Source organism: Pseudophryne corroboree, chromosome 6 (genome assembly GCF_028390025.1).
Source record: "Pseudophryne corroboree isolate aPseCor3 chromosome 6, aPseCor3.hap2, whole genome shotgun sequence".
In the NCBI taxonomy this organism is placed as follows: domain Eukaryota; kingdom Metazoa; phylum Chordata; class Amphibia; order Anura; family Myobatrachidae; genus Pseudophryne; species Pseudophryne corroboree.
The window spans coordinates 349,920,166-349,947,174 of record NC_086449.1 but is presented as its reverse complement, the minus strand read 5'-3'; the positions used below and the strand labels follow the sequence as shown (position 1 = coordinate 349,947,174).

The 27,009-nt window shown below is 47.5% G+C and overlaps 1 protein-coding gene across 1 annotated transcript in view; it reads right to left on the bottom strand.

The window, feature by feature from the left end:
* Nucleotides 1-27,009, bottom strand: part of LOC134934569 (sodium/nucleoside cotransporter 2-like) — a 176,247-nt gene that overhangs the window by 13,780 nt on the left and 135,458 nt on the right. The window contains exons 13-15 of the mRNA XM_063929981.1: nt 20,936-21,017; nt 20,662-20,760; nt 20,041-20,155 (exon numbers count right to left, since the gene is read on the bottom strand). Coding sequence (XP_063786051.1) covers nt 20,041-20,155; nt 20,662-20,760; nt 20,936-21,017 — 296 coding nt within the window. The remainder of the gene's footprint in view (nt 1-20,040; nt 20,156-20,661; nt 20,761-20,935; nt 21,018-27,009) is intronic.

The following is a 27,009-nucleotide window of genomic DNA, read 5'->3' as shown; positions in this document are numbered from 1 at the left end:
CTAAAAATATTGATACCCTTGACAGGGACAGTATTTTATTGACTATAGAGCATTTCTATATATGCGAGATGCACAGAGGGATATTTGCACTCTGGCATCATGAATAAACGCGATGTCCATAACTGCCAGAAGATGTTATGGACACGACAGTGGTCAGGTGATGCAGATTCCAAACGGCACAGTATGGCCGTATAAAGGAAGAGGACTTGTTTGGGGTCGGTCCATCGGACCTGGTGGTCACGGCAACTGCTGGAAAATCCACCGTTTTTTACCCTAAGTCACATCTCTGCAGAAAAAGACACCGTCTTTTCAGCCTCAGTCCTCTCGTCCCTATAAGATCATATCTGCCCAGGGATAGAGGAAAGGGAAGAAGACTGCAGCAGGCAGCCCATTCCCAGGAACAGAAGCGTTCCACCGCGTCTGACAAGTTCTCAGCATGGCGCTGAGACCGTACAGGACCCCTGGATCCTACAAGTAGTATCCCGGGGGTACAGATGGGAATGTCGAGACGTTTCCCCTTCGCAGGCTCCTGAAGTCTGCTTTACCAAGTCTCCCTCCGACAAGGAGGTAGTATGGGAAAAAATTCACAAGCTGTATTCCCAGCAGGTGATAATTAAATTACCCCTCCTACTACAGAAAAGGGGTATTATTCCACACTATATTGTGGTACTGAAGCTAGAAGGCTAGGTGAGACTTATTCTAAAAATTTTTTTTTGAACACTTACAAAGGTTCAAATTAAGATGAAGTCACTCAGAGCAGTGATAACGAACCAGGAAGAAGGGGACTATATAGTGTCCCGGGACATCAGGGATGCTTACCTCTATGTCCCAAATTTGCCCTTCTCACTAAGGGTACCTCAGGTTCGTGGTGCAGAACTGTCACTATCAGTTTCAGACGCTGCCGTTTGGATTGTCCACGGCACCCCGGGGTCTTTACCAAGGTAATGGCCGAATTGATGATTCTTCTTCAAAGAAAAGGCGTCTTAATTATCCCTTACTTGGACGATCTCCTGATAGGGGCATAGTCCAGGGAACAGTTGGAGGTCGGAGTAGCACTATCTCGGATACTGCTACAATCAGCACGGGTGGATTCTAAATATTCCAAAATCGCAGCTGATCCCGACGACACGTCTGCTGTGCCTAGGGATGATTCTGGACACAGTCCAGAAAAAGGTGTTTCTCCCGGAAGAGAAAGCCAGGGAGTTATCCGAGCAAGTCAGGAACCTCCTAAAAACAGTGCATCATTGCACAAGGGTCCTGGTAAAAATGGTGGCTTCCTACGAAGCAATTCCATTCGGCAGATTTCACGTAAGAACTTTTCAGTGGGATCTGCTGGACAAATGGTCCGGATCGCATCTTCAGATGCATCAGAGGATAACCCAATATCCAAGGACAAGGGTGTCTCTCCTGTGGTGGTTATAGAGTGCTCATCTTCTAGAGGGCCGCAGATTCGGCATTCAGGATTGGATGCTGGTAACCACGGAGCCCAGTCTGAGAGGCTGGGGAGCAGTCACACAAGGGAAAAATTTCCAGGGAGTGTGATCAAGTATGGAGACTTTTCTCCACATAAATATACTGGAGCTAAGGGTAAATTTATAATGCTCTAAGCTTAGCAAGACCTCTGCTTCAAGGTCAGCCGGTATTGATCCAGTGGGAAAAACATCACGGCAGTCGCCCACGTAAACAGACAGGGCGACACAAGAAGCAGGAGGGCAATGGCAGAAACTGCAAGGACTTTTCGCTGGGCGGAAAATCATGTGATAACACTGTCAGCAGTTTTTCATCCCGGGAATGGAAACTGGGAAGCAGACTTCCTCAGCACGACCTCCACCCGGGAGAGTGGAAACTTCATTGAGAAGTTTTTTCCACATGATTGTAAACCGTTGGGAAATACCAAAGGTGGACATGATGGCGTCCCGTCTGAACAAAAAACGGGACAGGTATTGCGCCAGGTCAAGAGACCCTCAGGCAATAGATGTGGACGTTCTGGTAACACCGTGGGTGTACCAGTCGGTGTATGTGTTCCCTCCTCTGCTTCTCATACCTAAGGTGCTGAGAATTATAAGACGTAGAGGAGTAAGAACTATACTCATGGCTCCGGATTGGCCAAGAAGGACTTGGTACCCGGAACTTCAAGAGATGCTTACAGAGGTCTTATGGCCTCTGCCGCTAAGAAGGGACTTGCTTCAGCAAGTACCATGTCTGTTCCAAGACTTACCGCAGCTGCGTTGTCGGCATGGCGATGGAAAGCCGGATCCTAAGGGAAAAAAGGCATTCCGGAAGAGGTCATTCCTACCCTGGTCAAAGCCAGAAAGGAGGTGACCGCACAACATTATCACCACGTGTGGCGAAAATATGTTGCGTGGTGTGAGGCCAGGAAGGCCCCACAAAGAAATTTCAACTCGGTCGTTTCCTGCATTTCCTGCAAACAGGAGTGTCTATGGGCCTCAAATTGGGGTCCATTAAGGTTCAAATTCGGCCCTGTAAATTTTCTTCCAGAAAGAATTGGCTTCAGTTCCTGAAGTCCAGAAGTTTGTCAAGGGAGTATTGCATATACAAACCCCTTTTTTGTGCCTCCAGTGGCACTGTGGGATCTCAACGTAGTTCTGGGATTCCTCAAATCACATTGGTTTAAAACCAGTCAAATATGTGGATTTGAAGCATCTCACATAAAAAGTGACCATGCTCTTGGCCCTGGCCTGGACCAGGCGAGTGTCAAATTGGTGGTTTTTTCTCAAAAAAGCCCATATCTGTTTGTCCATTCGGACAGGGCAGAGCTGCGGACTCGTCCCCAGTTCTCTCCCTAAGGTGGTGTCAGTGTTTCACCTGAACCAGCTTATTGTGGTGCCTTGCACCTACTAGGGACTTGGAGGACTCCAAGTTGCTAGAAGTTGTCAGGGCCCTGAAAATATGTTCCAGGACAGCTGGAGTCAGAAAATCTGACTCGCTGTTTATACTGTATGCATCCAACAAGTTGGGTGCGCCTGCTTCTAAGCAGTCGATTGCTCGTTGGATTTGTAACACAATTCAACTTGCACATTCTGAGGCAGGCCTGCCACAGTCTAAATCGGTTAAGGCCCATTCCACAAGGAAGGTGGGCTCATCTTGGGCGGCTGCCCGAGAGGTCTCGGCATTACAACTCTGCCGAGCAGCTACGTGGTCAGGGGAGAACACGTTTGTAAAATTCTACAAATTTGATATCCTGGCAAAAGAGGACCTGGAGTTCTCTCATTCGGTGCTGCAGAGTCATCCGCACTCTCCCGCCCGTTTGGGAGCTTTGGTATAATCCCCATGGTCCTTTCAGGAACCCCAGCATCCACTAGGACGATAGAGAAAATAAGAATTTACTTACCGATAATTCTATTTCTCGGAGTCCGTAGTGGATGCTGGGCGCCCATCCCAAGTGCGGATTATCTGCAATACTTGTACATAGTTACAAAAATCGGGTTATTATTGTTGTGAGCCATCTTTTCAGAGGCTCCGCTGTTATCATACTGTTAACTGGGTTTAGATCACAAGTTGTACGGTGTGATTGGAGTGGCTGGTATGAGTCTTACCCGGGATTCAAAATTCCTCCCTTATTGTGTACGCTCGTCCGGGCACAGTACCTAACTGGCTTGGAGGAGGGTCATAGGGGGAGGAGCCAGTGCACACCACCTGATCCTAAAGCTTTACTTTTTGTGCCCTGTCTCCTGCGGAGCCGCTATTCCCCATGGTCCTTTCAGGAACCCCAGCATCCACTACGGACTCCGAGAAATAGAATTATCGGTAAGTAAATTCTTATTATTTCATATAGCAGTGATTATCTTCGGATGCAGTAAAAATAAACTTTTAGTCACTGTCCACATGTGTAGTGACTCTTTAGAGGTTTGCTGGGGTTTTCTCCATTCCTCTGCCTAGGGTTCCAAAAGTGAGTTGCGGGCTAAAACAATAGGCTCCAACTCTGGGGAACAGAACCGCTACCAACAATTGCAACCGGCATCAACTTCACCGGTAATTACCTATCTCCTGTTACACATCTTTTTAAGAAGCCTTTTCTAAGGTTTGTGGATACATGTGAGGTATTAGCATATCACAAACAACAGTCACTGGTGGCTTTAGCTTTCCACTATGGGGGCTAAATGTAATAGCCTGCGAGTTGAAAGAGGAGCGGGAATTTGTGAGAATCTGTCCGTTTTTTTAATATAGCAATCATTTACACAGCAAAACCAACCTGGTTTGTAAATATATCAAAGGCACAACAACAAAGTAGGTAGAGGCAGCTAATATTAATAACAAAGGACATGAATTAAAGAATTCATAACTTGCAGTACAAAAATGTGGTATACAGTGTGTCTGGAACAAATTTTACATAAGTAGAACCACCAGACCTTTAAAAGTGAGAATGGGTAAGCGTTTAAGTAATATTAAAAAAGGAAACCCATTCATTGTCAGCACACTTCATGAAAGAACATTCATGTGCAGTTGAGGGTATTAGGAATTTTCATGTCATCAAGTTAATTAGAAATAGTCAAAGATGTAATGATGTCACAAAATCTATTGTGAAGACTGAAATGAAACTCATTTACCAATATTGTATGCTTGTACAAGGAGGTTTGAATAATGATTGTGAAATCAAATGGTTTCTATAGACATTGTATTAGTGTTCTAGCTGTGTATTAGCTGTGTATTATGGCCCTCATTCCGAGTTGATCGCTCGCTAGCTGCTTTTAGCAGCAGTGCAAACGCTAGGCCGCCGCCCTCTGGGAGTGTATCTTAGCTTAGCAGAAGTGCGACGGAAAGGTTAGCAGAACTGCTCCAAAATCTTTTCATGTAGTTTCTGAGCAGCTCCAAACCTACTCCTACCTTGCGATCACTTCAGTCAGTTTAGTTCCTGCTTTGAGGTCACAAACACGCCCTGCGTTCGGCCAGCCACTCCCCCGTTTCCCCAGGCACGCCTGCATTTTTACCTGTCACGCCTGCGTTTTTTTGCACACTCCCTGAAAACGGCCAGTTACCACCCAGAAACACCCACTTCCTGTCAATCACACACCGATCAACAGAGCGACAGAAAAGCGTCGCTCGCCCTTGTGTAAAACTGCATAGTTTTGTGTGAAAGTACTTCGTGCGTGCGTACTGCGGACCGTACGTATGCGCAGAAGTGCCGCTTTTTCAACAAATCGCCGCGCTGCGAACCAAAGCAGCAAGCGATCAACTCGGAATGAGGGCCTATGTCTCTGTACCATTGTGTATTTTCATATCAAGTTAGATTGCTTAACATTGTTTTTATTTATCTGTTTCCATTATTTGGTTATTTTAAATATATTAATTGGAAAAGATGTCCATTGAACCACTGAATGACAATACATTTAAACTCTATAATATGGATGCTGTGAGAATTCCAGCCTCCTAAAATGTACTTCATCAAAATGGACACTGCGCTACTTCTGGATTTGTAACTTCTAGCTTAAGTATATGGGACATTGAGAATCATGTCTCTTCCGGTCCTGGAAATGGATCCGGATGAATGATGACTTCCGGTTCCGGACAGAGGGGGTCATTCAGACCCGAATGCAGCTGCTGCGTATAGATGTGCGCACATCTAAATACAGTGGCTGCATCCAGATGGTCTGCGCACGCGCACTGACCGCAGTGCGCATGTGTGAATTTACAAGGATGCGGCCACAGTGTGATCGACAGTGGCAGGCATTTGTGGGCGGCGTTGGGGGGCATGGTGGGCTGAACGGGGGCGGACTGGGAGCAATTTTAGAAAAATGGTGGTGGACCGCCTGACGGCGCAGCCAGGCTGCGCTGCCAGGGATCAACCTTAATTTGATGTGTCCACAATGTAATCCAGAATATGAATCGCTGTTGGTCTTATGTATATTTGAATGGCCTGGATATGTTTACACATGTTGCAAGGCTGAAGATTTATTAAAATTAGATAGCTGCTAATTGTATAGGGTAATTATAGCTGACTTTACCAGATATCCCACACACATTGAAAAAGATCCTTTATGGATCAAAACGCGTTGGTGGGGATTATCTGGCACTGAAATTGTGGACCTTTATACGATGCTGATTTTGGAATCCTTATTTGTCGTCTACCGCAGAATACTTTCCCCCATGGGTATGAGTTCCACCTGCCTGTTTTTATTAATTTTTATTGTTTTTATAAAAGTTTTCTTTTGCTAATGTAACCTTTTTTCTGTGGTCCTGAAGTCTGTACAAGATATACTGTATACTACATGCCTGATTACCTAGAGGGAAGCTGTGAGTGATCTGTGTGGGGGGAGGGGCAACCCCAATAATCATTTAGCATTGTGGTGTTGGTGCGTGTTTTGACTTTGAGATATTGATATATGCCTGAATACCAGCTTAGAGCTGTGAGTGCTATGTGTAGGAGGCATACCCAATAATTTTCAATTGATTGGGTGGTGGTTAAGATATCACTATTTTCAAATGAGAACTATTTTATCACACAGTGGATATTGTACAATTTTATATGTAAACAGGATTACACGATTGTGCGTTGTGTTTTTTCATTACTTTATGTTATTCTGAGACATGCAATCATCTTGAGAAAAAGTGGATTAACAGGACAGTAATACCCATTTTTACAATACCTAAGTGCCATTTTACCCGATACAATTATTGTTTGTTTGTTCTGTGTTTAGCCCAATGGTCTAGCTCTTTTTATTGGTGTACATAGGCTGCATTGGTTTGCTTAAACTCATAGGGGGTAATTCCAAGTTGATCGCAGCAGGAAATTTTTTAGCAGTTGGGCAAAACCATGAGCACTGCAGGGGGGGCAGATATAACATTTGCAGAAAGAGTTAATGCCCGTACACACACTGGTCGATGTATCGGCCGTTCTCTTGAACGGCCGATACATCGCGGGACCGTCGGCCAGTGTGTACAGGCGATACATCTGTGAACTCCGTCGTTCACAGACGTATCGCGTCGGCCGCGCAGCACAGCCGACAGCCAATATATCTAAAGATATATTGGCCCGTCGCTGTGTGTGTACGGGGCGGTCGTCCGACCGCCCGTACACATGCTGCTGCGGCGGCCGGCGGTGATTGACAGGTGAACTGGGCGGGCGCGAGCGCCCGCCCGCCCAGTTCATGACGTCAGTCCCCCGACGGATCGGGCTGTGTGTATGCACAGCACACTGCCCGATCCGTACATAGATATATCTGCATATCAATTGATCTGCAGATATATCTAATAGTGTGTACCCACCTTTAGATTTGGGTGGGTTATAGTGCTTCTGTGCAGGGTAAATACTGGCTGCTTTATTGTTACACTGCAAATTAGATTGCAGATTGAACACACCACACCCAAATCTAACTCTCTCTGCACATGTTATATCTGCCCCCCCTGCTGAGAGGCATTTCATGAATTGGGGTACTGATGTGTGGCATAACATGAACTGGAGGTCTGGCTTATCATCAATTGGGGCACTGATACAGTAGGTGGCATATTATCAATCAGTGACAATGATGTTATGCATTAGGGCGCTGCTATGAAGCATATGATGAATTGGGGGCATCAGGCACTGATGTGTGACATATTATCAACTGAGGGCAGTGGTGTGTGTGCGTGTATGTATGTATGTATGTATGTATGCATGTGTGTATATATAGATATATATATGTATATATATATATATATATATACACACACAATATATATGTATATATATATTTCTCTAACGTCCTAGTGGATGCTGGGGACTCCGTAAGGACCATGGGGAATAGACAGGCTCCGCAGGAGACTGGGCACTCTATAAGAAAGATTTGGTACTATCTGGTGTGCACTGGCTCCTCCCTCTATGCCCCTCCTCCAGACCTCAGTTAGGATACTGTGCCCGGAAGAGCTGACACAATAAGGAAGGATTTTTTGAATCCCGGGTAAGACTCATACCAGCCACACCAATCACACCGTATAACTCGTGATACTATACCCAGTTAACAGTATGAAATATAACTGAGCCTCTCAACAGATGGCTCAATAATAACCCTTTAGTTAGGCAATAACTATATACAAGTATTGCAGACACTCCGCACTTGGGACGGGCGCCCAGCATCCACTATGGACTACGAGAAATAGATTTACCGGTGAGTAAAATCTTATTTTCTCTAACGTCCTAGTGGATGCTGGGGACTCCGTAAGGACCATGGGGATTATACCAAAGCTCCCAAACGGGCGGGAGAGTGCGGATGACTCTGCAGCACCGAATGAGAGAACTCAAGGTCCTCCTCAGCCAGGGTATCAAATTTGTAGAATTTTGCAAACGTGTTTGCCCCTGACCAAGTAGCAGCTCGGCAAAGTTGTAAAGCCGAGACCCCTCGGGCAGCCGCCCAAGATGAGCCCACCTTCCGCGTGGAATGGGCTTTTACAGATTTAGGCTGCGGTAAGCCTACCGCAGAATGCGCCAGCTGAATAGTGCTACAAATCCAGCGCGCAATAGACTGCTTAGAAGCAGGAGCACCTATCTTGTTGGGTGCGTACAGGACAAAAAGCGAGTCAGTCTTTCTGACTCCAGCCATCCTGGAAACATAAAGTTTCAGGGCCCTGACTACATCCAGTAACTTGGAATCCTCCAAGTCCCCAGTAGCCGCAGGCACCACAATAGGTTGGTTCAAGTGAAAAGCAGATACCACCTTAGGGAGAAACTGGGGACGAGTCCTCAATTCTGCCCTATCCATATGAAAAATCAGATAAGGGCTTTTACAAGACAAAGCCGCCAATTCTGACACACGCCTGGCCGAAGCCAAGGCCAATAACATGACCACTTTCCACGTGAGATATTTCAGATCCACAGTTTTAAGTGGTTCAAACCAATGTGATTTTAGGAAATTCAACACCACATTGAGATCCCAAGGTGCCACGGGAGGCACAAAAGGGGGCTGAATATGAAGCACTCCCTTTACAAAAGTCTGAACTTCAGGCAGTGAAGCCAGTTCTTTCTGGAAGAAAATCGACAGGGCCGAAATCTGGACTTTAATGGAACCCAATTTTAGGCCCATAGTCACTCCCGACTGCAGGAAGTGTAGAAAGCGACCCAGCTGAAATTCCTCTGTTGGGGCCTTCTGAGCCTCACACCACGCAACATATCTTCGCCAAATACGGTGATAATGGTTCGCGATTACTTCTTTCCTGGCTTTTATTAGCGTAGGAATGACTTCCACCAGAATGCCCTTTTCCTTTAGGATCCGGAATTCAACCGCCATGCCGTCAAACGCAGCCGCGGTAAGTCTTGGAACAGACAGGGCCCCTGCTGCAGCAGATCCTGTCTGAGCGGTAGAGGCCATGGGTCCTCTGATATCATTTCCTGAAGTTCCAGGTACCAAGCCCTTCTTGGCCAATCCGGAACCACGAGTATCGTTCTTACTCCTCGCCTTCTTATTATTCTCAGTACCTTTGGTATGAGAGGCAGAGGAGGGAACACATAAACCGACTGGTACACCCACGGTGTCACTAGAGCGTCCACAGCTATCGCCTGAGGGTCCCTTGACCTGGCGCAATATCTCTTTAGCTTTTTGTTGAGGCGGGACGCCATCATGTCCACCTGTGGCCTTTCCCAACGGTTTACCAACAGTAGGAAGACTTCTGGATGAAGTCCCCACTCTCCCGGGTGTAGGTCGTGTCTGCTGAGGAAGTCTGCTTCCCAGTTGTCCACTCCCGGAATGAACACTGCTGACAGTGCTAGTACGTGATTTTCCGCCCATCGGAGAATCCTTGTGGCTTCTGCCATTGCCATCCTGCTTCTTGTGCCGCCCTGTCGGTTCACATGGGCGACTGCCGTGATGTTGTCTGACTGGATCAGTACCGGCTGGTTTTGAAGCAGGGGTCTTGCCTGACTTAGGGCATTGTAAATGGCCCTTAGTTCCAGAATATTTATATGTAGGGAAGTCTCCTGACTTGACCATAGTCCTTGGAAGTTTCTTCCCTGTGTGACTGCTCCCCAGCCTCGAAGGCTGGCATCCGTGGTCACCAGGACCCAGTCCTGTATGCCGAATCTGCGGCCCTCTAGAAGATGAGCACTCTGCAGCCACCACAGTAGAGACACCCTGGTCCTTGGAAACAGGGTTATCATTTGATGCATCTGAAGATGCGATCCCGACCACTTGTCCAAGAGGTCCCACTGGAAGGTCCTCGCATGGAACCTGCTGAATGGAATTGCTTCGTATGAAGCCACCATTTTTCCCAGGACTCGTGTGCAACGATGCACCGATACCCGTTTTGGTTTTAGGAGGTCTCTGACTAGAGATGACAGCTCCTTGGCTTTCTCCTGCGGGAGAAACACTTTTTTCAGTTCTGTGTCCAAAATCATCCCAGGAACAGTAAGCGAGTGGAAGGAACCAGCTGTGACTTTGGAATGTTCAGAATCCAGCCATGCTGTTGTAGCACCTCCTGAGAGTGCTACTCCGACCAGTAACTGCTCCCTGGACCTCGCCTTTATAAGGAGATCGTCCAAGTATGGGATAATTAGAACTCCCTTTTTTCGAAGGAGTATCATCATTTCTGCCATTACCTTGGTAAACACCCTCGGTGCCGTGGACAGTCCAAACGGTAGTGTCTGGAATTGGTAATGGCAATCCTGTACCACAAATCTGAGGTACTGCTGGTGAGGAAGGTAAATAGGGACATGCAGGTAAGCATCCTTGATGTCCAGGGATACCATGTAATCCCCCTCGTCCAGGCTTGCAATAACCGCCCTGAGCGATTCCATCTTGAACTTGAATTTTGTTATGTAAGTGTTCAAGGATTTCAAATTTAAAATGGGTCTCACCGAACCGTCTGGTTTCGGTACCACAAACAGTGTGGAATAGTAGCCCCGGCCTTGTTGAAGTAGGGGTACCTTGACTATCACCTGCTGGGAATACAGCTTGTGAATGGCCTCTAGCACAGCCTCCCTGCCCGATGGAGTCGTCGGTAAGGCTGATTTGAGGAAACGGCGGGGGGGGGGGGCGGCGCCTCGAATTCCAGCTTGTACCCCTGAGATACTACTTGAAGGATCCAGGGATCCACCCGTGAGCGAGCCCACTGATCGCTGAAATTTTTGAGGCGGCCCCCCACCGTACCTGGCTCCGCCTGTGGAGCCCCACCGTCATGCGGCTGATTTGGAAGAAGCGGGGGAGGACTTTTGGTCCTGGGAACCGGCTGTGTGTTGCAGCTTTTTCCCCCTTCCTCTGCCTCTAGACTGAAAGGACCCGCCTTTTCCGCGCCTGTTTTTCTGGGGTCAAAAGGACTGTACTTGGTAATACGGTGCTTTCTTAGGCTGTGAGGGGACATGGGGCAAAAATGCAGACTTCCCAGCCGTTGCTGTGGAAACAAGGTCTGAGAGACCGTCCCCGAATAACTCCTCACCCTTATAAGGCAAAACTTCCATGTGCCTTTTAGAATCTGCATCTCCTGTCCACTGCCGAGTCCATAAGCCTCTCCTAGCAGAGATGGACAAAGCACTTATTCTAGATGCCAGCCGGCAGATCTCCCTCTGTGCATCTCTCATGTATAAGACCGAGTCTTTTATATGCTCTATGGTTAGCAATATAGTGTCTCTGTCTAGGGTGTCAATATTTTCCGACAGGGAATCTGACCAAGCAGCAGCAGCACTGCACATCCAGGCTGAGGCAATAGCTGGTCTCAGTATAACACCAGTGTGTGTGTAAATAGATTTTAGGATAGCCTCCTGCTTTCTATCAGCAGGTTCCTTTAGGGCGGCCGTATCCGGAGACGGTAGTGCCACCTTTTTAGACAAACGTGTGAGCGCTTTATCCACCCTAGGGGGAGTTTCCCAACGTGACCTATCCTCTGACGAGAAAGGGAACACCATTAGTTATTTTTTTGAAATCACCAATTTTTTATCGGGGAAAGCCCACGCTTCTTCACACACCTCATTCAATTCCTCAGATGGGGGAAAAACTATAGGTAGTTTTATCTCCCCAAACATAATACCCTTCTTTGAGGTACCCGGGTTTATATCAGTAAGGTGTAATACCTCTTTCATTGCCTCAATCATGCCACAAATGGCCCTAGTGGACATTAAATTTGACTCATCGTCGTCGACACTTGCATCAGTATCCGTGTCGACATCTGTGTCTGCCATCTGAGGTAGTGGTCGTTTCAGGGCCCCTGACGGCCTTTGAATCGTCTGGGCAGGCACGAGCTGAGAAGCCGGCTGTCCCGCATTTGGCATGTCGTCAAATTTTTTATGTAAGGAGTCGACACTTGCACGTAATTCCTTCCATAAATCCATCCACTCAGGTGTGACATCACATTAATAGGCATCTGCTCCGCCTCCACATAAGTCTCCTCATCAAACATGTCGACACAGCCGTACCGACACACAGCACACACACAGGGAATGCTCTTACAAGGAGACAGGACCCCACAAAAGCCCTTTGGGGAGACAGAGAGAAAGTATGCCAGCACACACCAGAGCGCTATAATAATACAGGGACTAACTGAATTATGACCCTTTATAGCTGCTTATTATATTAAACTGCGCCCAAATTTAGTGCCCCCCTCTCTTTTTTACCCTTTCCGTAGTGTAGACTGCAGGGGAGAGTCAGGGAGCTTCCTTCCAGCGGAACTGTGAGGGAATAATGGCGCCAGTGTGCTGAGGGAGAAGGCTCCGCCCCTTTTTCGGCGGCCTTTCTCCCGCTTTTTTCTGTAATTCTGGCAGGGGTAATTACCACATATATAGCCTCTGGGACTATATAGTGTGGTTATTTTTGCCAGCCAAGGTGATATTATTGCTGCTCAGGGCGCCCCCCCCCAGCGCCCTGCACCCTCAGTGACCGGAGTGTGAAGTGTGTATGAGGAGCAATGGCGCACAGCTGCAGTGCTGTGTGCTACCTTGGTGAAGACTGATGTCTTCTGCCGCCGATTTTCCGGATCATCTTCATGCTTCTGGCTCTGTAAGGGGGACGGCGGCGCGGCTCCGGGAACGAACACCAAGGACGAGTCCTGCGGTCGATCCCTCTGGAGCTAATGGTGTCCAGTAGCCTAAGAAGCCCAAGCTAGCTGCAAGCAGGTAGGTTCGCTTCTTCTCCCCTTAGTCCCGCGATGCAGTGAGCCTGTTGCCAGCAGGTCTCACTGTAAAATAAAAAACCTAATTTTAAACTTTCTTTTTAGCAGCTCAGGAGAGCTCCTAGTGTGCAACCAGCTCGGGCCGGGCACAGAAATCTACGAGAAATAGATTTACCGGTGAGTAAAATCTTATTTCTCTGACGTCCTAAGTGGATGCTGGGGACTCCGTCAGGACCATGGGGATTAGCGGCTCCGCAGGAGACAGGGCACAAAAGTCAAAGCTTTAGGATCAGGTGGTGTGCACTGGCTCCTCCCCCTATGACCCTCCTCCAAGCCTCAGTTAGATTTTTGTGCCCGGCCGAGAAGGGTGCAATCTAGGTGGCTCTCCTAAAGAGCTGCTTAGAGTAAAAGTTTGTTAAGTGAACTCACCTGCGTGCAGGATGGATTGGCTTCTTAGGCTACTGGACACCATTAGCTCCAGAGGGAGTCGGAACACAGGTCTCACCCTGGGGTTCGTCCCGGAGCCGCGCCGCCGACCCCCCTTGCAGATGCCGAAAAGTGAAGGTCCAGAAACGGCGGCAGAAGACTCTTCAGTCTTCATAAGGTAGCGCACAGCACTGCAGCTGTGCGCCATTGTTGTCAGCACACTTCATAGCAGCGGTCACTGAGGGTGCAGGGCGCTGGGGGGGGGCGCCCTGGGCAGCAATGATAGTACCTTATTCTGGCTAAAAATACATCACATATAGCCCCTGGGGGCTATATGGATGTATTTAACCCCTGCCAGGTCTCAGAAAAACGGGAGAAGAAGCCCGCCGAAAAGGGGGCGGGGCCTATTCTCCTCAGCACACAGCGCCATTTTCCCTCACAGAAATGCTGGTGGGAAGGCTCCCAGGCTCTACCCTGCACTGCACTACAGAAACAGGGTTAAAACAGAGAGGGGGGGCACTTATTTGGCGATATGTATATATATATTAAAATGCTATAAGGGAAAAACACTTATATAAAGGTTGTCCCTGTATAATTATAGCGTTTTTGGTGTGTGCTGGCAAACTCTCCCTCTGTCTCCCCAAAGGGCTAGTGGGGTCCTGTCCTCTATCAGAGCATTCCCTGTGTGTGTGCTGTGTGTCGGTACGTGTGTGTCGACATGTATGAGGACGATGTTGGTGAGGAGGCGGAGCAATTGCCTGAAATGGTGATGTCACTCTCTAGGGAGTCGACACCGGAATGGATGGCTTATTTAAGGAATTACGTGATAATGTCAACACGCTGCAAGGTCGGTTGACGACATGAGACGGCTGGCAAACAAATTAGTACCTGTCCAGGCGTCTCAAACACCGTCAGGGGCTGTAAAACGCTCATTTACCTCAGTCGGTCGACACAGACACAGACACGGACACTGACTCCAGTGTCGACGGTGAAGAAACAAACGTATTTTCCTTTAGGGCCACACGTTACATGTTAAGGGCAATGTAGGAGGTGTTACATATTTCTGATACTACAAGTACCACAAGAAGGGTATTATGTGGGGTGTGAAAAAACTACCTGTAGTTTTTCCTGAATCAGATAAATTAAATGAAGTGTGTGATGATGCGTGGGTTTCCCCCGATAGAAAATTATTGGCGGTATACCCTTTCCCGCCAGAAGTTAGGGCGCGTTGGGAAACACCCTTTAGGGTGGATAAGGCGCTCACACGCTTATCAAAACAAGTGGCGGTACCGTCTCCAGATAGGGCCGCCCTCAAGGAGCCAGCTGAGAGGCTGAAAAATATCCTAAAAAGGTATATACACACATACTGGTGTTATACTGCGACCAGCGATCGCCTCAGCCTGGATGTGCAGCGCTGGGGTGGCTTGGTCGGATTCCCTGACTGAAAATATTGATACCCTTGACAGGGACAGTATTTTATTGACTATAGAGCATTTAAAGGATGCATTTCTATATATGCGAGATGCACAGAGGGATATTTGCACTCTGGCATCAAGAGTAAGTGCGATGTCCATATCTGCCAGAAGATGTTTATGGACACGACAGTGGTCAGGTGATGCAGATTCCAAACGGCACATGGAAGTATTGCCGTATAAAGGGGAGGAGTTATTTGGGGTCGGTCCATCGGACCTGGTGGCCTCGGCAACAGCTGGAAAATCCACCTTTTTTACCCCAAATCACATCTCAAAAGACACCGTCTTTTCAGCCTCAGTCCTTTCGTCCCCATAAGGGCAAGCGGGCAAAAGGCCAGTCATATCTGCCCAGGGATAGAGGAAAGGGAAGAAGACTGCAGCAAGCAGCCCATTCCCAGGAACAGAAGCCCTCCACAGCTTCTGCCAAGTCCTCAGCATGACGCTGGGGCCGTACAAGCGGACTCAAGTGCGGTGGGGGGTCGTCTCAAGAGTTTCAGCGCGTAGTGGGCTCACTCGCAAGTGGACCCCTGGATCCTACAAGTAGTATCCCAGGAGTACAGACTGGAGATTCGAGACGTCTCCCCCTCGCAGGCTCCTGATGTCTGCTTTACCAACGTCTTCCTCCGACAGGGAGGCAGTATTGGAAACAATTCACAAGCTGTATTCCCAGCAGGTGATAATCAAAGTACCCCTCCTACAACAAGGAAAGGGGTATTATTCCACACTATATTGTGGTACTGAAGCCAGACGGCTCGGTGAGACCTATTCTAAATGGGAAATCTTTGAACACTTACATACAAAGGTTCAAATCAAGATGGAGTCACTCAGAGCAGTGATAGCGAACCAGGAAGAAGGGGACTATATGGTGTCCCTGGACATCAAGGATGCTTACCTCCATGTCCCAAATTGCCCTTCTCACCAAGGGTACCTCAGGTTCGTGGTACGGAACTGTCACTATCAGTTTCAGACGCTGCCGTTTGGATTGTCCACGGCACCCCGGGTCTTTACCAAAGTAATGGCCGAAATGATGATTCTTCTTCAAAGAAAAGGCGTCTTAATTATCCCTTACTTGGACGATCTCCTGATAAGGGCAAGGTCCAGAGAACAGTTGGAAGTCGGAGTAGCACTATCTCAAGTAGTTCTACGACAGCACGGGTGGATTCTAAATATCCAAAATCGCAGCCGTTTCCGACGACACGTCTGCTGTTCCTAGGGATGATTCTGGACACAGTCCAGAAAAAGGTGTTTCTCCCGGAGGAGAAAGCCAGGGAGTTATCCGAGCTAGTCAGGAACCTCCTAAAACCAGGAAAAGTGTCAGTGCATCATTGCACAAGAGTCCTGGGAAAAATGGTGGCTTATTACGAAGCGATTCCATTCGGCAGATTCCACGCAAGAACTTTTCAGTGGGATCTGCTGGACAAATGGTCCGGATCGCATTTTCAGATGCATCAGTGGATAACCCTATCTCCAAGGACAAGGGTGTCTCTCCTGTGGTGGTTACAGAGTGCTCATCTTCGAGAGGGCCGCAGATTCGGCATTCAGGATTGGATGCTGGTGACCACGGAGGCCAGCCTGAGAGGCTGGGGAGCAGTCACACAGGGAAAAAATTTCCAGGGAGTGTGATCAAGTCTGGAGATTTTTCTCCACATAAATATACTGGAGCTAAGGGCAATTTACAATGCTCTAAGCTTAGCAAGACCTCTGCTTCAAGGTCAGCCGGTATTGATCCAGTGGGACAACATCACGGCAGTCGCCCACGTAAACAGACAGGGCGGCACAAGAAGCAGGAGGGCAATGGCAGAAACTGCAAGGATTTTTCGCTGGGCGGAAAATCATGTGATAGCACTGTCAGCAGTGTTCATTCCGGGAGTGGACAACTGGGAAGCAGACTTCCTCAGCAGGCACAACCTCCACCCGGGAGAGTGGGGACTTCATCGGGAAGTCTTCCACATGATTGTGAACCGTTGGAAAAGACCAAAGGTGGACATGATGGCGTCCCGCCTGAACAAAAAACTGGACAAGTATTGCGCCTGGTCAAAAGACCCTCAGGCAATAGCTGTGGACGTTCTGGTAACACCGTGGGTGTACCAGTCGGTGTATGTCTTCCCTCCTCTGCTTCTCATACCCAAGGTTTTGAGAATTATAAGACGTAGAGGAGTAAGAACTATACTCGTGGCTCCGGATTGGCCAAGAAGGACTTGGTACCCGGAACTTCAAGAGATGCTCACAGAGGACTCATGGCCTCTGCCGCTAAGAAGGGACTTGCTTCAGCAAGTACCATGTCTGTTCCAAGACTTACCGCGGCTGCGTTTGACGGCATGGCGGTTGAACGCCGGATCCTAAGGGAAAAAGGCATTCCGGAAGAGGTCATTCCTACCCTGGTCAAAGCCAGGAAGGAGGTGACCGCACAACATTATCACCACATGTGGCGAAAATATGTTGCGTGGTGTGAGGCCAGGAAGGCCCCATGAAGAAATTTCAACTCGGTCGTTTCCTGCATTTCCTGCAAACAGGAGTGTCTATGGGCCTCAAATTGGGGTCCATTAAGGTTCAAATTTCGGCCCTGTCGATTTTCTTCCAGAAAGAATTGGCTTCAGTTCCTGAAGTCCAGAAGTTTGTCAAGGGAGTACTGCATATACAACCCCCTTTTGTGCCTCCAGTGGCACTGTGGGATCTCAACGTAGTTCTGGGATTCCTAAAATCACATTGGTTTAAACCGCTCAAATCTGTGGATTTGAAATATCTCACAGGGAAAGTGACCATGCTGTTGGCCCTGGCCTCTGCCAGGCGAGTGTCAGAATTGGCGGCGTTTGTCTCAAAAAAGCCCATATCTGATTGTCCATTCGGACAGGGCAGAGCTGCGGACTCATCCCCAGTTTCTCCCTAAGGTGGTGTCAGTGTTTCACCCGAACCAGCTTATTGTGGTACCTGCGGCTACTAGGGACTTGGAGGACTCCAAGTTGCTAGATGTTGTCAGGGCCCTGAAAATATAGTTTCCAGGACGGCTGGAGTCAGGAAAACTGACTTGCTGTTATCCTGTATGCACCCAACAAACTGGGTGCTCTTGCTTCTAAGCAGACGATTGCTAGTTGGATGTGTAGTACAATTCAGCTTGCACATTCTGTGGCAGGCCTGCCACAGCCAAAATATGTAAATGCCCATTCCACAAGGAAGGTGGGCTCATCTTGGGCGGCTGCCCGAGGGGTCTCGGCTTTACAACTTTGCCGAGCTGATACTTGGTCAGGGGCACACCCTGACTGAGGAGGACCTGGAGTTCTCTCATTCGGTGCTGCAGAGTCATCCGCACTCTCCCGCCCGTTTGGGAGCTTTGGTATAATCCCCATGGTCCTGACGGAGTCCCCAGCATCCACTTAGGACGTCAGAGAAAATAAGAATTTACTTACCGATAATTCTATTTCTCGTAGTCCGTAGTGGATGCTGGGCGCCAGTCCCAAGTGCGGATTGTCTGCAATACTTGTACATAGTTATTGTTACAAAAATCGGGTTATTATTGTTGTGAGCCATCTTTTCAGATGCTCCGCTGTTATCATGCTGTTAACTGGGTTCAGATCACAGGTTGTACAGTGTGATTGGTGTGGCTGGTATGAGTCTTACCCGGGATTCAAAATCCTTCCTTATTGTGTACGCTCGTCCGGGCACAGTATCCTAACTGAGGCTTGGAGGAGGGTCATAGGGGGAGGAGCCAGTGCACACCACCTGATCCTAAAGCTTTTACTTTTGTGCCCTGTCTCCTGCGGAGCCGCTAATCCCCATGGTCCTGACGGAGTCCCCAGCATCCACTACGGACTACGAGAAATAGAATTATCGGTAAGTAAATTCTTATTTATAATCCCGTCACCGGAATCCTGACACTATTCGGAATGCTGAAACCAGCATCCCAAATAGGTACACATCCCAGCGTCGGAATACCGACAGCTGGGATACCAAACGCCAAGACACAGCGGCGCTGGAGAGGTAAACCGCGGGGTTAGGTTTAGGCTGCAGGGGTTGGATTAGGGTTAGGTGGTGCCCCAGGAGGTTTAGGGTGTGGGGAGGGGGGTTAGGATTAGGCACCCCCCTCTGAAGGTTAGTGTTAGGCTGTGGAGTGGGAGGGTTAGGTTTAGGCAGCGGGGATGGGGGGTTAGGTTTAGGCACTTACTGGGGGGGGGTTAGGGTTTACGCTGCGGGTAGGGAGGGTTAGAGTTAGGGGAGAGGGTATAACACCCCTTACTCATCTCTGTCGGATTGTTCACGATCGGGATCCCGGCGTAAGTATTTGGTACATCGGGATCCCGTGCGCCGGCTTTCCCTACTGAACATATATATATATATATATATATATATATATATATATAATACACAAAGTAAATAACATTGATCAGCAAAATTGATAGCTCTCCAGGGACTGATATTATCCAGCATTGTTTAATATTTCATTACACCCTGTGGTTTGGGTGGAAATAGGTGCAAATGGCAGTACATCATCTACTGTTCCTTGAGCCTACTCCTGTGTTTACCACCCAAGTAGAAAGGCCCTCATTCCGAGTTGTTCGCTCACTAGCTGCTTTTAGCAGCATTGCACACGCTAGGCCGCCACCCTCTGGGAGTGTATCTTAGCTTAGCAGAATAGCGAATGAAAGGTTAGCAGATCTGCTACTAAATAATTCCTTGCAGTTTCTGAGTAGCTCCAGACCTACTCACATATTGCGATCAGCTAGTCCGTTTAGTTCCTGGTTTGACGTCACAAAGACGCCCTGCTTTTGGCCAACCACTCCCCCATTTCTCCAGACACTCCCGTGTTTTTCCCTGACACGCCTGCGTTTTTTAGCACACTCCCTGAAAACGCCATGTTGCCACCCAGAAACACCCACTTTCTGTCAATCACACTACGATCACTCGAGCGTTGAAAAAACGTCGCTCGAGCTTGTGTAAATCTCCAAAGTTTTGTGTTAAATAACTAAGCGCATGCGCAGTTTCTATCTAATCGCTCCGTTGCGAAAAACGGCAACGAGCGAACAACTCGGAATGACCACCAAAATTAGAGACATCCATTTGTTTTCTTAAACTTAAAAAAAAAATACTTAGTCTTCACAATTTTTAAGATTCTGAACACACTTACCTTCCAAAAATGTTTTTACAACAAACCAAGAGGTTATAGCTTGCATTCCTAAAAATCTCTGTGTTGCCAAGAAAGTCTATACAATCTACTCCCTCTCTTGGGGTAAATAAAATTCCTGGAATATAAAAGTATGTTGTTATTTTCAGGTTTAGAGTGAATATAATTAAGCAATCATTGGAAATTTCCTCTATTCCTTATAACATAGCTATTACACTGATTACATTAAATTATTTATTTTACTTTTGTCGAGCTTTGGTGCAGTCTGTGGACATTATTTTACGTGTGATTTGTTAGTTAAGTAAATAGTGAATTACATAATTTCATTCACTAGCCCTACATAATGTAAAAACATCTAAAATGTTGGATTATCAACTATGCCAAAATAAATGCCTATTAAACTAAAGAAACAATCAATTTTTACACAACCTTGTAGTAAGTGCTGATGAGTATTATAATATACAGAACTGAGCTCTATGCCAATGAAAAATGCAACAATTTATGAAGAGCTCATTGTTATAGTCATACAAAGTTAGGAAAAACATCCAAGTTATTGCCAGGAGCGCCAGATGGGAAATCCAGCCCTTATTATAATTAAAGTTCTCCAGAATCAGCAGAACCCACCTGCAATACATGCATTAACAAATGAGACACATGCTCCAGTCATCAGAGCCCGTAGTACCACCTTGGCAAGGTCACTTTTGCGCTCAGTCGCCATGGTGGCTATGACATAAAGAAAAAGAACATTTGTAAATGAAAACAGTCATTTTGCTAATTATTTCACAAATCTGTGTTAGTTTTTGGAACTTTTACAGATAAAAACAGAATCCAATCGATATTACTTCATACTTTGCTCTATTTCATCTGTAAGATGACTAGCGTAATAAAATATACTTACATAAGCCTCCCAGCATGATCCCAATGGAGCTAATGTTAGCAAATCCACACAAGGCAAAGGTAGTGATGACCTCTGCTCGCTCCTGTAAATCAGAGCTGGTTTTAGATCACATTTATGGCTGGAAACAAATGTACAGCATGTAAGGATGCAAAGCTAATAAACAAAGATGAAAATTAAAGAACAGTTGTTTCTGAATTTCCTATAGAGGCACATCTTCCTGTAACAGTGCGACAGAAGCTTTATATCTCCCTCTTTTTAGTCTCTGGACCTGATTCTCATATGTTTGGTACTGCACAGCCGCAGGGAAGTGGCTGTGCAATACTGTACAACTAATATTCTAATGCTGCAGGAGGTGTCTATAGGAAAAGACGCCTCCTGCCAGCATCTGTGATCCGAGTGTTGCGTCTTAGGATCACTAATGCAACCATCTGTCACCAGAGGCGTATCTAGGGTAGGGCGAGTGGGGCACGTGCCCTGGGCGCCTTGGCAGGCCTAGGAGAGGGGGGCGCCGCCGGCGTCCAGGGCATCATGCCCCACTCGCCCCCGTCAACCCTAAATGTGAGGGGAGGAGAGCGCAGCGTCTCTCCCTCCCCTCACCGCCGCTGCCAGCACTAGCAGCGCTGCCAGCAGCGCTGCTGTGTCCAGTCTCCGGCGTTAGCCAATCAGAGCGTGCGGACCGGCTCCTGATTGGCTGCCGGTCCGCGAGCTCTGACTGGCTAGCGAACCGGCGCCAGACAGCCGCCAGAGACCTGGAGCGGTGAGGGGTAGGAGAGGCGCTGCGCTCTCCTCCCCTCACATAGCAACAAGCGGCCGGTAAGTGACGGGGGGGGGGGTCCGGCGGCACAGTGGGGCATGTATCTGGCACCAAGTGGGGCCTGCCACTGTGGGGCATGTAACTGGCACTGTGGGGCAATGTATCTGGCACTGTGGGGCAATGTAACTGGCACTGTGGAGTAATGTAACTGGCACTGTGGGGCAATGTATCTGGCACTGTGGGGCATGTAACTGGCACCAAATGGGGCATGTAACTGGCACTGAGTGGGGCCTGGCACTGTGGGGCATGTATCTGGCACTGTGGGGCATGTAACTGGCACTGTGGGGCAATGTATCTGGCACTGTGGGGCAATGTATGTGGCACTGTGGGGCAATGTATGTGGCACTGTGGGGCAATGTATCTGGCACTGTGGGGCAATGTATCTGGCACTGTGGGGCATGTATCTGGCACTGTGGGGCATGTAACTGGCACTGTGGGGCAATGTATCTGGCATTGTGGGGCATGTAACTGGCACTGTGGGGCATGTAACTGGCACTGAGTGGGGCCTGGCACTGTGGGGCATGTATCTGGCACTGTGGGGCATGTAACTGGCACTGTGGGGCAATGTATCTGGCACTGTGGGGCAATGTATCTGGCACTGTGGGGCAATGTAACTGGCACTGTGGGGCAATGTATGTGGCACTGTGGGGCAATGTAACTGGCACTGTGGGGCATGTAACTGGCACTGTGGGGCATGTAACTGGCACTGTGGGGCATGTATCTGGCACTGTGGGGCATGTATCTGGCACTGTGGAGGCATGTATCTGGCACTGTGGAGCAATGTATCTGGCACTGTGGGGCAATGTAACTGGCACTGTGGGGCAATGTATCCGGCACTGTGGGGCATGTATCCGGCACTTTGGGGCATTGTATCCGGCACGGTGGGGCAATGTATCTGGCACTGAGTGGGGCACGTATCTGGCACTGAGTGGGGCATGTATCTGGCACTGTGGGGCAATGTATCTGGCACTGTGGGGCATGTATCCGGCACTGTGGGGCAATGTAACTGGCACTGTGGGGCATGTATCTGGCGCTGAGTGGGCCATGTATCTGGCACTGTGGGGCAATGTATCTGGCACTGTGGGGCATGTATCCGGCACTGTGGGGCAGTGTAACTGGCACTGTGGGGCAATGTAACTGGCACTGTGGGGCAATGTAACTGGCACTGAGTGGGGCAATGTATCCGGCACTGTGGGGCAATGTATCCGGCACTGTGGGGCAATGTATCCGGCACTGTGGGGCATGTATCCGGCACTGTGGGGCAATGTAACTGGCACTGTGGGGCATGTATCCGGCACTGTGGGGCAATGTAATTGGCACTGTGGGCCATTTTCAGTGGCCACACCCCGTCTGGAGCGTGGCCACACCCCTTCTGGTGTGTGGTCACGCCCATTTTTTCACTTCTTTTTGTGTGTGTGTGTGTTTTTTTTTTTTTGGGGGGGGGGGCATTTTCTATCTTGCCCTGGGCTCCGAAAACCCTAGTTACGCCTCTGTCTGTCACTACTCTCAGCCATCTGTGTACACCAAAGCTTACGCAGATTGCCCGTCAGAACCTCTATGTCAGGTCTAGGAAGTCTGCGTCCGATGGCGCAGACCCTGGGCTTGGCATGCCTACAAAATGGGGGCCCTAGTTTTGTAGAATGGTCCTCTCACTTCACCCCCCAAACACCACAATGTCAATCATGCTGCAACTAAGGGGGAACTGTGAGCACATGTACTTTGGGTTTACGTACAAATCCAATTCAGGCCCTCTATAGGAGGGGTAAAGGACACAACTCCAACAGTCCAAAATGCAGGAATTTGGTGGTTATTTTATGGAATTCAAAGACTCTGACTCTCTGTAGAAGAATGTATCTGAAGATTGGGGATAGCTATTCCACAGATGCCTCTCAGAATATTGAGTCCCAATATATGTTAACCTAGTAGGGGCTGGCCAGGGTCATTATAGCCAGGACATGGATGATAGGAGAACATCCATCCTTTCACAAGTGAGTGGAGCATTTCTTTCATACAACAGTAAGAATTATAACCATATCTATAACTAAATCTGGCTATGGTAAACTAAGCCTCGATTTGCTCTACAAATGCTGGTGGATGCCTGTTTATACTTTTCACTACTTTTAAATGAATACTTTCACTAAATGTTCTGCATGTATCTGATCTACCAGTGCCTTATTTTGTACAGTACTTAAATCTTTCAGAACGTCTCTATAATAAACTTATTTCAGTTTCAAACTGTATGATATACTATACATAACTGAATGTTGATCTTTCCAATCCTTGCTTGCTATACATACAGTAAATGTATTTGGGATACATGGCTTGACATAAAATAATTGTCATATCTACTGTATATGTTTTGCATACTATGGTGGAAATTAGCTAAGGTCCCAAATTGATTTGAGTTTGCATTTTCGGCAACTCTGAAATTTTCTAAACGCAAATCAGGGCCGTGTTGGGACAATTCGTATTAAGAAATACTGCTGTCCATGAAGAAGCCATCTGGGGGTGGCAACTTAGCGTTTACAGGGAGTGTCTGGAAAAACGCAGGCGTTCCCAAGCGTTTTCAGGGAGGGTGTTTGACGTCAGCTCCGGCCCCGATCAGCCTGTTCTCATAGCCCTGTAGGAGTAAGTCCTGGGCTGCGCAGAGACTGCACAACATGGATTTTTGCAGCTCTGCGTACACATGGGATCGCACACTTGCACGGCGAATTTACACTCCCCCTGGAGGAGGTGAATCACCCCCCATAACCAAACACTGCCGGAAAAGCACTGAATTTGTGCAGAAATAGAACTTTCAAATAGACCTGCTTCTGGTTAGCCTGTTTGGAGAATCATGCAAGAATCAGTGAGATTCGTGCATGCTTCTCTGTGTAAAAGTGTGTCAAATAGTTAAAAACATTTTTTAAAAATTGCGTCGGGTTTCCCCCTCCTAAGCATAACTATCCTGGGCTCTTTGAGGCAGTCCTGGTTGTTAAAATACAGGGAAAAAATTGCACTGTATTTTTAAAACTAGCACCGGGCTCCACTAGCCAAGGAGATAATGTAAACATGGATCCCTTTTAGTTGAGTGGTTGGGTTTTTTCTTTTTTTTTACTCTGTGGATGCCTACATGGAAAGAAGAGGACCGCTCTACACTAGATATTTGGTAAGTATAATTAATTTTTTTAACATGTAGGCGTGGATTCTACTAGAAAAGGGGACCGAGGGGCTAGTGTAGCCCGGTGCTTGTTTCAAAACTAAGGGGGACCCCTACGTCTTTTATCCCCCGTATTTTTGGAACCAGGGCCAGTATTTACGAATATTCGTGTTTGAGTCGGTTTGTGGAGTGTTTAAACTCCTTTGTTATCGGGTGCATTTTCATGCAACTTTTTGAATTGAGATACGCTAATTTACGAAGCTGTCGTCTTATTTGTTTTCGTGTTTTCCGATGTCGTTGGCATTCGTTTTTTTGGGGGTCATTTACGGCCGACATTAACGTTTGCGTATGGGTTTTTATTGTTTGTACTTGGTTTTTTTTCTATGTTAAACGCGGCAGTGTTTTTTTTAGACCACGGCCGCATTTTCACTTTTAGTTTTGGTTTTTATCCCCGTTCGTGATTGGTTGTGTTTCAGATGTAGGAGTGTCTGTGCGCAACCATATAAATACGCCCCAAACCGTCCGCACCTCGTGGGTTTAGTTAGTAGTGAGGAGAGAGGTTGTGCAGTGGAGTTTGGTGAGTAGTGTTTGTTTGGAGGAGTATTTTTTGCGAGTTCTGAGTGTTGTATTGTGTTTGAAAGTAGTTTTGTCATTCTTGTTGTCTTGTATTTTTTGGTTTTGTCTCAATTTTTGTCCAAGTTTTTTTAATTTATAGTCCCTTGTCAGTGTGTGTGTGTGTGTGTGTGTGTGTGTGTGTGTGTGTGTGTGTGTGTGTGTGTGTGTGTGTGATTAGTGTAGTGGTAGTGGAGGAGTGTTTTGTTTGTCTTTTTTTTCTGTGTTAATTGTTTAGTCACACAATTATGTGTGACTCAGAGGTGGCAGAGGTGAGTGAGGTGGAGGGTGTTAGTGAGGGGGAGGAGGTCGGTCAGGTGGAGGAGGTGAGTGTTAGTGAGGTTAGTGAGGTGGAGGAGGTTGGTGAGGTTGCTGCAGCAGCCTCAAGTGACAGTGATAGTGACAGTCAGACAGCTCCGCAGCCACGTACCACTACTAAGACTGGGCATAATGTAAAGTTTAGTTATGCAGAAAATGTGGCATTGGTGCGGGAGCTGATGAAGTATCAGCGGCAGCTATTTGGGCCTGAGTCTGCCAAGGTGCCAACACGGAAGAAGACGGTGTTGTGGGCGAAAGTAGTTGCTGCTGTAAATAGTGAGGGGGTGGTGAAGCGGACGGAGGACACGTGCCGCAAACGGTACTATGACATAAAGCGACGTGTCAAGTCCAAAATGGCCAAGGAGGCGAAGTCGGCTCGCAAAACCGGTGGTAGTCCGCCCTTTGTTGCACATATCTGGACTATGAGGAGCCCATGTGGACTATAATCCCTCCAGAAGTAGTGTCTGCAACCCATGTCCGGGATTCCGATCGCCCCAGGAAGGATGGTGAGCATGAGTATTTGCCTTAACATTCTATGACATTACTTCTGGCTTACTGTATGTTTTAAATGTGTGTCATGTGACGTTGCATATTACTCCCATCTTCAAGTGTGCGTCCTCAAATACATTGTTTTGGGTCATGTTTCATACAAAAGTCAATGTAACGTCTTACTTGCTTGTATGTCATGTGGTTTTTGGACAGTACATTTTCCATGTGTAGTTTGGACTTGGTGTGTCATTGAATTGTCCACCAATAATGTTTTACTTTTGCACATTGTACATTTTGAAAGTTGGACTATGTTTTTTATTTCAGTTATCCATGTGCAATGTTTCCAAATCAGTGGTTGATATGTTAGAGGCTGGAGTAGTGCAAAGTGTCTTTGAAGGCAGTTACATGTGTAATTTCATTAGTACTCAATGTAATATTGTTTAAGTCAAGGCCACTATTTGATGGTTAATTTTGAGTCTGTATTTGTACCCTGACACAACAACTGCAGATTTAGTTACCTTACTGTATTTTTTTTTTTTTGGCCTCATATTGTGGTAATGTGTGTTTGGAGTGCCACATCACAGACCTATTTCTATATTGCATCTGTAATTTTTTTCCTTTTATTAGAAAATGAAGCTGTGTGTGTTTTGGCTTGTTAGTGTATGTTTTTGGAATTGTGTCCTATGTCTGTGTCCTGTATAT